Source organism: Barbus barbus (genome assembly GCF_936440315.1).
Source record: "Barbus barbus genome assembly, chromosome: 39".
NCBI classification, from domain to species: Eukaryota; Metazoa; Chordata; class Actinopteri; order Cypriniformes; family Cyprinidae; genus Barbus; species Barbus barbus.
In genome coordinates, this window is record NC_136717.1 from 9,902,837 (window position 1) to 9,915,223 (window position 12,387).

Genomic DNA, 12,387 nt, shown 5'->3' on the forward strand with positions numbered 1-12,387 from the left:
AATAAACAACAAAGTCACAGCTTTTGTCTTGAATTCCAACATAATTAGTGGAATTTGATGGGCTTTAAAATTCCAGGATGCTGATTTGTCAACACAGTGTTTCAGCTGTGAGTGTCTAGTAACATTTATGATGCAAAACATTAATTAATGTCATTAATTAACCTTAGTTTACATGTCAGAGATAGGAGCTCCGCAGGAAGTCTGAGACTAAATATGTTGATTTTATGAAAAGATGTATCTTTTATGTAAAACTAAAAACCAGTCTTAAGTCACTGGGGTATATTTCTAGCAATATTCACAAATACATTGTATGGGTCAAAATTATAAATTTTTCTTTTATGCCAAAAATCATTAGGCTATTAAGTAAAGATCATGTTCCATGAAGATATTTTGTAAATTCCCTCCTGTAAATATATCAGAACTTAATTTTTGATTAGTAATATGCATTGCTAAGAACTTAATTTGGACAACTTTAAAGGCAATTTTCTCAATATTTCGATTTTTTTTGGACCCTCAGATTCCAGATTTTCTAATAGTTGTACATATTGTCTTTACACAATTTTTTATTTATGTATTTATTCATATATTATACTGTTTAACCAAAAAAAAAAAATATATTACTTATATAACTATATAAACTCATATATTTTAGGAAGTGTATCCCTTGCCAGGAAATCATCATAATTTATAGTTCCTGACTATGTTGATCATAGTCAACTTTGAACTATAGAGGAACGGGAAACACAAGAGGGGAGGGGTATTTCTCTAAAAAAAACAAAACAATCTTTTGGCATCTTGTGTGTGTCAATGTCACCAACATCGCAATGGGGAAACCCAGCAGTTGGCAGGCTGTCATCAGACTTTATCTAATTAAGAAGAAATCCCCAAAGCCTCATTCAGACACCATCAAACCACACACATGGTCATCTGAAGACGAGGCAGCTCTGGGGGGGGGGGGGGGGGGAATCATTGAGAGAAAGTGCCTCACGTTTGGGAAACACACATCTGGAGCAGCTTCAGCGCCAGTGTGTTTGAGATAGTCCGCCCAGTCAAAGTCTTGTGACTCAAAACCTGACAGAAAATGAGACATTGAGAAAAACCAAATGAGATGGAGAGATGATAAGAGAGGCAGAGCGAGTGAGAGAAACAGAGAGAGACATATTATGAGCAAATATAGTTTGGTTGTACTATATCATTTGTACTCTATTTTCATGTTTCTTTTAGCCTTGATTACTTTTTTTGATATATTGATATATTTTTTGATTTATTATTATTATTAATAGTAGTAGTAGTAGCAGTAGTAGTATTGATGTTATATAGAAATAGTATAAATATAAAAATAGGTAATCTGTCATTAGATTTTATATTAATATTTATATATATATATTTTTAAATTCTTTCTTTCTTTCATCATTTATTCATTCAGTCTCTGCTGCAGAAATGCAAGTACATTGTCAATACAATACCTTCCTGTCAATAAAGCACACTGATCTGAAAATATTATTATTATTATTAATGTTATATTAATATATATAGACACACAACAAATAATACATATTATAATAAATAAATATTATTTGAAGAATTTGTAACACTAAAAAACAGAGGAGAAAATTCAAATCTGATACAATTCCACACAGAACCCAAATTATTGGCACCCTTAGCTTAATATTTGGTAGCACCTCCTTTGGAAAAAATAACTGAAATCAATCGCTTCCTGTAACCATGAACGAGTTTCTTACACCTCTCTACTGGAATTTTGGACCACTCTTCTTTTGCAAACTGCTGCAGGTCATACAGACTTCTCCTAACTGCTGTTTTGAGATCTCTCCACAGGTGTTCTATGGGATTCAGATTTGGACTCATTGCTGGCCATTTCCGAACTTTCCAGCGCTTTGTTTGTAACCATTTCTGAGTGCTTTTTGAAGTGTGTTTCGGGTCATTGTCCTGCTGGAAGACCCATGACCTCTGGTGGAGATGCAGCTTTCTAAAACTGGCCACTACGTTGTGCCCCAAAATTCTTTGGTAATCATAAGATTTCATGATACCTTTCACACAGTCAAGGCCTCCAGTGCCAGAAGCAGTAAGGCAACCCCAAAACATCTTTGAACCTCCACCATGTTTGACTGTAGGGACTGTGTTCTTTTCTTTGAAGGCCTTCTTTCTTTTTCTGTAAAGAGTGCCATGATGTCCTTTGCCAAAATGCTCTACTTTTGTCTCATCTGTCCACAGTACGTTCTCCCAGAAGTATTGTGGTTTTGTCACATAAGTTTTGGCAAACTCCAGTCCTGCTTTTTTATGCCTTTGTGTCAGCAGTGGTCTCCTACCATAGCGTCCCTTTTCATTCAGATGGCGACGGATAGTGCGAGCTGACACTGTTGTACCCTGTGTCTGCAGATCAGCTTGAATTTGTTTGGAAGTTAATCAGGGTTCTTTATCCACCATTCGAACAATCCTTCACTTCATTTTGCTTCCGTCCACGTCCAGGGAGGTTAGCTACACTGCCATGGGCTGTAAACCTCTAGATGATATTACGCACAATGGACACAGGAACATTAAGATCTCTGGAGATGGACTTGTAGCCTTGAGATTGTGCATGTTTTTCCAGTTTTTTCTCTCAAATCCACAGACAACTCTTTACACTTCTTTCTTTTCTCCATGCTCAGTGTGACACACAACACAAAGGTTGAGACAACTTTTCTCCATTTTAACTGGTTTGAAATGTGATTACTATATTTCCCACAACCTGTTACTTGCCACAGGTGTGTCTAAATACAAATTACAGGAGCATCACATGCTTGAAAAGCAATTATTTCTTACCATTTTGACAAGGTGCCAATAATTTTGTCCAGTCAATTTTTGAGTTTTGTGTGAAATTTTATCAAGTTTGACTTTTCTTCTCAGTTTTTTTTGTGTTGTTGCAGTGCAAACAAAAAACAATAAGCACATGAATATCAAAACATTTGCAATTGGAACAATTTTCTGAGAGAAGTGTTGCATTTTCTGACAGAATTGCAAGGGTGCCGATATTTTTGGCTGTATATATATATATATATATATATATATATATATATATATATATATATATATATATATATATAAATAAATAATTTTATGACAGTGTAATGACAGGTAATGTCATTAGATTTTTATTATTTTATATTAACATTCACATTTATTCTTTATACATTATTTGTATTTCTGACTATTTTCTATTATTATTATTATTATATTTCAATGTTTTTGAAAATTCCATTATCTGCTTCAGCAGTGCAAATGCCTTGGCAATACAAATACATACCAATAAAGCACACTAAACTGAAAATAAAATTGAGATAAGAGGCAAACAGCTTTGATAAAGACTCGTGTTAAGTGAATATGAATTTAATAGTGCAAACATCCCATTAACACTGTCACACACACCTTGTGGCCTCTCCAGTCCAACACCATTCTTCAGACACCACTGCACTGGCAGGATGCCCAGCGAATCAGCGTGGCGCACCACAGGAGTGGGCGTGGCTTCAGCTGTGAGGTCATCAATTGTGATCTGAAAGTAGTATTCATTATAGACCTGCAGAACAGAGAGACATGTGTGAGACAGAGAGAGACTGATGTCAGGGTAGGTTGCTAATAATTATAACCTCTAACATAATAACCCTTCATCTAGTGTGTGTGTGTGTGTGTGAAAAAGCGTACTTTAGTTACAGACACAGGGCAGATGTGGAAGGGTTCCATGGGTGACACCATTTCAAGCTTCATTCCTGCCCTGAAGGAGTGTGTGCTCAGGTCAGCGTGATCCTGAAACACACACACATACAGATATCAGTTGTGACAGTTATCAAGAGCTTTGTGTAAAACATTGCTCTAACTTTCCCAAAACATACACACACACACACACACACGCACACACCTTGAAGACCTCCAGTGGAAGGGGACTTTTCAAGGCTTCAGTTGTGGCTTCATCTAAAGCTTCGGTCCATTCTGAGCTGCTCTTCAAATCACACAGATCTGAAAGAGAAAGAGAGAAACACAAGCTCATCCATCCATCTATGCACCTATCTATTCACCCAACTGTTCATCCATCCATCCATTTACTCAACCACATATCAATCCATCCATCATCCATACTGTACATACACATAACTGTCCATCCATCCACATATTTATCTGGCCATCCTCCACCTACACATCCATCCAGTTATTCATCACTCCACCCATCCATTTAACCAAATATTCTCCCATTTATCATCCATTTATCAGTTCATCAAGTGATTTTATATATTCATCCATCCACATAGTTATTCATCCAACCTTCCATCCATCCATTGATTTAACCAACAATTCATGCAATTTTCCATCCATTTATCTATAAATAAGTCTTTTTTCATCCATCCAAATATTTATTCAGCCAATTACTCATCCCTCTGTCCATCCTGCCCAGCGTTTTATCATTCTGTCATTCTGTCTATCGCTCTGTCTGCACTACTATCCATTCATCCATCCATCCATCCATTCATCATTCTGTACTTTTATCCATCCATCCATCCATGCATGCATCATTCTGTACTTTTATCCATCCATCCATCCATCATTCTGTACTTCTCTCTATCCATCCATCCATCATTCTGTACTCTATCCATCCATCCAACCTTCTGTACTTCTAGCCATCCATCCATCCATCATTCTGTACTTTTATCCATCCATCCATACATCATTCTGTACTTCTATCCATCCATCCATCCATCCAGCCATCCATCCAACCTTCTGTACTTCTATCCATCCATCCATCATTCTGTACTTTTATCCATCCATCCATACATCATTCTGTACTTCTATCCATCCATCCATCCATCCATCCACTCATCCATCCATCCATCCAACCTTCTGTACTTCTATCCATCCATCCAACCTTCTGTACTTCTATCCATCCATCCATCATTCTGTACTTTTATCCATCCATCCATACATCATTCTGTACTTCTATCCATCCATCCATCCATCCATCCATCCATCCATCCAACCTTCTGTACTTCTATCCATCCATCCTTCATTCTGTACTTCTACCCATCCATCCATCCTTCTGTACTTCTATCCATCCATCCATACATCCATCCATCATTCTGTACTTTTTTCCATCCATCTTTCTGTACTTTTATCCATCCATCGATCCATCCATCATTCTGTACTTTTATCCATCCATCCATCTTTCTGTACTTCTATCCATCCATCCATACATCCATCCATCATTCTGTACTTTTTTCCATCCATCTTTCTGTACTTTTATCCATCCATACATACATACATCCATACATCCATCCATCCATCCATCATTATGTACTTTTATCCATCCATCCATCATTCTGTACTTTTATCCATCCATCCATCTTTCTGTACTTCTATCCATCCATCCATACATACATACATCCATACATCCATCCATCCATCCATCCATCATTATGTACTTTTATCCATCCATCGATCCATCCATCATTCTGTACTTTTATCAATCCATCCATCCATCATTCTGTACTTCCATCCATCCATCTGTACTTCTTCTATCAATCCATCCTTCTGTACTTCTATCCATCATCCATCATTGTGTACTTCTTCCATCCATCCATCATTCTGTACTTCTACCATTCATCCATCCATCCTTCTGTACTTCTATCCATCCATCATTCAGTACTTTTATTCATCCATCATTCTGTACTTCCATCCATCCATCATTCTGTACTTTTATCAATCCATCCATCCATCATTCTGTACTTCTATCCATCCATCCATACATACATACATCCATACATCCATCCATCCATCCATCATTATGTACTTTTATCCATCCATCGATCCATCCATCATTCTGTACTTTTATCAATCCATCCATCCATCATTCTGTACTTCCATCCATCCATCTGTACTTCTTCTATCAATCCATCCTTCTGTACTTCTATCCATCATCCATCATTGTGTACTTCTTCCATCCATCCATCATTCTGTACTTCTACCATTCATCCATCCATCCTTCTGTACTTCTATCCATCCATCTTTCTGTACTTTTATCCATCCATCGATCCATCCATCATTCTGTACTTTTATCCATCCATCCATCTTTCTGTACTTCTATCCATCCATCCATACATCCATCCATCATTCTGTACTTTTTTCCATCCATCTTTCTGTACTTTTATCCATCCATACATACATACATCCATACATCCATCCATCCATCCATCATTATGTACTTTTATCCATCCATCCATCATTCTGTACTTTTATCCATCCATCCATCTTTCTGTACTTCTATCCATCCATCCATACATACATACATCCATACATCCATCCATCCATCCATCATTATGTACTTTTATCCATCCATCGATCCATCCATCATTCTGTACTTTTATCAATCCATCCATCCATCATTCTGTACTTCCATCCATCCATCTGTACTTCTTCTATCAATCCATCCTTCTGTACTTCTATCCATCATCCATCATTGTGTACTTCTTCCATCCATCCATCATTCTGTACTTCTACCATTCATCCATCCATCCTTCTGTACTTCTATCCATCCATCATTCAGTACTTTTATTCATCCATCATTCTGTACTTCCATCCATCCATCATTTTGTACTTTTATCCATCCATCTATCCATCCATCCTTCTGTACTTCTATCCATCCTTCAATCCATCCATCATTCTGTACTTCTATCCATCCATTCATCTGTCATTCTGTACTTTTATCCATCCATCCATCCTGCGATGCAACCAAAATAGTTTTTCTACTAAAAAGCAAAACATTTTGATGCTAACACCTTGCTTCTGAGAAATGTACTTAAACTAATTACTTTGATATTTGTGGCATTGCTGCTTCTCAGCAGTGCTAAGAGCCACAGCAAACATGGGCAATCACACATACCCGATCACTCCTTCTTCTCAAAATAACTGCTTAGAAACAGTCATCAATACAAATTCTAAAGCAATGCTTTTGAACTAGTAGCAGCCTGAAAAATGTCTTGAGATAAACATGTAAGTTGAATAACTGATTTCTGACTGCCCACTGAATTAATTAAATTGAATGCATACCTCAGATGTAAAAAAAGCACTGCATTACCACAGTGGGTGTGCATTCATTTTCAACTGTCATCATCAGTTATTCCTTATATACATTACATAAGCATATCTGATAGAAAGGCAAGATCACGAGAGAACATGTCTGAACAAGTTTTTGAATTTATTTGCAAGGTTTCCTTTAGGGAAATGTGAATTCAGATCCATTATAATTAGAGTGCGGAAGCCAGATAGGCTGCACATAGAACTTGGCAATTGTGTATTGGAATAATTTGCATACAGGAGGGGAAGCCTCAAGACAAAATGCATGACTATGAACTGCGCTGCTGCAGCTCAAAACTTTGAATGAATATTTGAGAAGAAAAGTAGAGGTCATGGTTCATTTTATAAAATTGAATTTATATTATTTTTTAATTTACATTTAGTCTACAGTTAATCTTAATAATGCAATGTATTAACACTGACTATAAAGATCAAATATAGGTTCATACTCTCACCTGTGGGTGGTTTCAATGATAGATTATTCTCTTTGGCCCAGCCCAGGGGGCGAAGCCTGGTGTCAAGGTAGAACATCCACATGTTGTGGGCTGAATCATTTAATCCAACATAGCTGAGGCATAAACGTCCGCCGACGTTACACTGGACTCGTGCCGCCCAGTACACGCTGGGTTCAAAGGCATCACGCACCTCCAAAATACAGCCAACCACAATCAGATCCACTGTGTTTTTGCCTTTTAATGGCTAAGATGAGAGAAAAGAGAGACAAAGAATATTATTCATTTAACTAAATTGTTTGACAATTTCATTTGACAATCTGCAATGATTTGAACAGATTTTATGCAATTATTAAAAGCTTTTGTTAATGTACTTCTGATACGGGTAAGGTTAGAGACAAGTTTGGTGGTGTGAATTGGTTTAAGGGTGGGTTAAGGGCTCAAAAGTGTTCTGGGATTCATTTGATTACTATAAGAGATGTGCGATTTACTATAACATGGTTCAGTCTGTATATATTACATTGTTTTGATAAATGATTAATGAAGTATTTTCTTAAAAACTGGTTTATTTTCTCCTCCTGATGAATGATTCAAGGAATATCCTGTTTATGATATACAGTATATGCTAATATCAGTGTTGAGGCAATAAAAGCATGTTTTGCACCCAAATTACAATGCCTGTTATGGCTTTAGCAAGCATTTATCTAAATATAACTAACCAACTTTTACACAAATGTTGTTACAGCAGCTAAAAGTCCAATGCCCATAACGATACTAAAAGATTAGTAAACATTTATAAACATTTACAAATGATGAATAGTTTCTACTTTAGATTGGGTACTGCAAAAAAACATGAACAAATAATTAATAAATGATTTGTTAAGATATGAAAATAGTAGAAGTATACACAACAAACGAAGACCAAATATATGATCTTTACAGACTGTGATTGAGTTAATAAATATGTTTACATGAACAGTTTTTGAAGTTCTTAAAATGACTAATTAAGCTGTTTCTCACAAAATTTGTAAATGTAAAAAAAGAGCATTAGGTCATTTGTTAGCATTCAAAAGTACATTAACAAATAAACTTGTAATCATTGTATAATTGCTGTTAAAATCATTTGAAGATGTTTAAAAAGTGCATGATTGTATGAACGGAAAGTTGAATAACTTCACTTTTGTAAACATTAACTAATCATCCGTTAAGCACTATATATTGTTTGAAGATTTTACTCGTAAACCATTTGTCAAAATCATTTGCAGATGAGTGCAGGATTATATGAATTGAAAATGTAATGAGTTTCAATTTTCATTAAATAATTCTGGATAAATCATTAGATAATGTTTAATAAGTACATCAGTAAACATTAACAAGCATATTCTCATATTTCTAGCTATGTAAATACATATTCACTAATGATCTGTTAAGCATTATATAATGTTTGTTAAGTTATTATAATGTTAACAGTGAAAAGTAAAAGCCTGACGTTAGGTGTGTTTTTCATAACTACTATTGTCTTGCAATTACAATGACAGGAAATGTTGTTTTGTTGCACAAGCCCCATCACATGATCTTTTACATTATATTCTTGTTTTTATTCACAACAAATGAAATACGCCATCTATCCTGATTAAAGCACATTCCATTTTTTCCTTTCACCATTATTCAGTGGTTTTTAACTGGTGGGTTACTGCCCAAAAGTAGTAATAAACATGCAGCATTGTGGTATTTTGGCACAAATTTATCTGTCACTATCTATGTATGATGTTTGGCACTTTTTGTTTAACGGTTTGTTAATTGTTAAGAATGCTTACTTTTGCACACTTAACATATGAGTGTAAAATACACACAAATCTCATTCTCACCCCTTCAAGCAGGTTTGCAGGTGCCGTCCGTGAACCTGTGAGCTCTTTGATGAGAAACTCAGTCCAGTCACTGTGCTTCTCTTTAATAGCTGAAACAGATCAAGAAAGAAGAGGTGTAATGAATTTTTCACAATATAAATTCAAATTCACAGACAATTCCACACTTTTGCATCTGGAACTGATGCATTATGTTGCTGTTTGATAGTATCTACCATGTGTATGACTGACAGGAGTGTGTGTGTGTGTGTGTGTGTGGCTTTTACAGTAATAGTAATCTCTATTAATATTTAAATTAATATTACAGCTCTTTATTTTCTGGCTTTATTTTCTCGTTCGTACCCCATTGATGCAATGTCCAATTTTTGTGGTTTTATATACATAGGAAGTATATTAAATACAAATGTCTACTTTAATGTTTCAAATAACTTAAAATAATAAAATGACAAAATATGGATGAAATAATATTCCATCGCCATTTAGCATAACATCTTATTTTTACTAGTTACTCATAAATTTACTAACGTTTGCGCTTGTCAAATTACTGGTATTTGCGCCATTATTTAACGGCTAATAAAAGCATGTCTTAAACTGTTTTGCGCTTGAAATGGCTGCATTGGTTGTTGCTAGGTAGAAGGGAGAGGATTTTTTCCACACGTATTAATTTATTTTGAATGCCAGAAGAACACATAATCCGAATCCGAACACATCCTTCGCTATTTTGCGTTACGCTTGGTAGATCGCATTGGTCATTATGGAAATGAGATGTTGCGTTTGTGTTCTTTCATTTGCGCGTTGTCAGCAAACCACGACGCAGAATTTTCCACGCACATCGGTGCTGTTTTGGAATTGCGCTCTTGTGCTTAGTAAAACTGGCCCTAAATTGTATTACAATTTAAATGATTAAAAACTTGTTGCTGTCAAATGGGTAAAATGGTTAGAATGATACTGTCAAAGATTTAAAACAATTAATATTTTGGGGCTGCACTGTGGTCCTTAAATATTTCATCTAATGATTCTTGTTCTAAATATGCCTGACAAGGTTTTTTACAAACTATTGTTACACATTTTTCAGTAGCCTAAATCATGTTAAAAATGTGTGAAGAAAAACATCAACTGTACTCATTTCAAACATCAGTCTACATCCACAGATTTATGAATACGCCATTTAATAGACTTCCTCTCTCAAACATCTTCCAACTTCCTGCCCCATGGTGTCCACATAAAATATTCATATATGTATTACGAATGTATATAACGAGAAGTCAGTTCCTGCATTTTAGCATCCACACAGGCCTAAACATCCTGTTTTCTGCATAATTGTACCTCCACAGAGAGAAGTGCTAGTTAGTTACGCGTTACAGAAGAATAACAACACATTAATCATGACGCGTTGTGCACCGTTCGCACAAAACTGTACGTTAGCATCAGCATAATTCACATTGCTGAAGTTCTCAGCGTGGTTGCTGACTGCTAGCTTGACTCTGAGAGCCAAATACTGTCTCTGCCCTGTTACGTCATGACTGCTTCACTCAATAACACATGATACCACTCACGAGGGTGTGATCTCTGCCCTGACGGAGGATTTGAGTAAACAAAGACAGAGTGAGAGCAAGAGAGAGAGACACAGACAGATGGGGGTAGGGCCAACAATTGGATTTTTTTGTATGCATAAAGGCTTAAAGTAAATTCAGTCCCAACATTTTAAAATATACCAATATGCAAGAATAAGCCAAACAAATCACAGTTAAATGTAATAATATACTATGCCAACTGTCATACTAACACAAAATTTGATTTATGATTTATATTTGATTTAAAAATATATTAAAAAAAAAAAAAAGTTTATTAATTAAGGCCAATAATACTACTGATAAATATATATTTTTAAGGAAAGATCATCTTTTTGTTGAAGAGGATTCATTTAATAAGTTTTATCTATCTGTCTGTCTGTCTGTCTATCTATCTATCTATCTATCTATCTATCTATCTATCTATCTGTCTATCTGTCTGTCTGTCTGTCTGTCTGTCTGTCTGTCTGTCTGTCTGTCTGTCTGTCTGTCTATCTATCTATCTATCTATCTATCTGTCTATCTGTCTATCTGTCTGTCTGTCTGTCTATCTGTCTGTCTATCTATCAGATAAACAACACGACATGAATCAATATATTTGACTTGTTTGCTGTAAATAGCTACTAGATAATTCCTAAAATAAATCCTTAAAACTTGATAACCTTCACCAGAAGATTTTCAGAGAATGTATTGTGATACGATTATTATACATTTATTACATATACAATTGCTTCAGCTTATTCCATTGGTAGAAGTGGTGTTTGAAACACATTTTACTTCTGCAATGCAACTTTTTTTTGGTCACACTTTATTTTAAGGTCCAATTCTCGCTATTAACCAATCATTAATGACTTTTTCCTTAATAAACTCCTATTGTGCTGCTTATTAATAGTTAGTAAAGTAGTTGTTAAGTTTAAGTATTGGGTAGGATTAGGGATGTAGAATATGCCAGCCCGATCTCACGGCAATTCGTACATATTTTATGAGTTGGCTAATTCATACTAATTCGTATGACCTCACTCGTACAAATTCAATTTACCAAATTGTACGTATTTTAAGAGTTGCACAATTCGTATAAATTTGTACAAATTACCTACACCTAACCCCACTCCAAAACATACCTGTCATTCGTATGAATTCGTACGAATTAGCCACCTCGTAAAATACGTACGAATTGGTCGTGAGATAGCGTTGAATATGGTCATGCAGAATATGTGCTTTAGAAGTATTAATAAACAGCCAATATGTTAATAATAGGCACGCTAATAAGCAACTGGTTAAAGGCTCTGATATACTTCAAACGAAATCGAAAAACAAACTGATATGACGTCATTTCGAACAAAATCAGGCTGAAATGAAGTTCGCTTTTCGGCAGTTCGATACAGC

At 35.4% G+C, this 12,387-nt stretch overlaps 1 protein-coding gene across 2 annotated transcripts in view; it reads right to left on the reverse strand.

Moving 5' to 3' along the window:
- LOC306858673 (scm-like with four MBT domains protein 2) overlaps positions 1-12,387 on the reverse strand; it is a 47,940-nt gene that overhangs the window by 11,242 nt on the left and 24,311 nt on the right. For both annotated transcript variants that reach the window (XM_079399305.1, XM_079399304.1), the window contains 6 exons: positions 9,434-9,522; positions 7,569-7,812; positions 3,911-4,008; positions 3,697-3,798; positions 3,424-3,571; positions 989-1,071 (listed from right to left, as the gene is read on the reverse strand). In XM_079399305.1, coding sequence (XP_079255431.1) covers positions 989-1,071; positions 3,424-3,571; positions 3,697-3,798; positions 3,911-4,008; positions 7,569-7,812; positions 9,434-9,522 — 764 coding nt within the window. The remainder of the gene's footprint in view (positions 1-988; positions 1,072-3,423; positions 3,572-3,696; positions 3,799-3,910; positions 4,009-7,568; positions 7,813-9,433; positions 9,523-12,387) is intronic.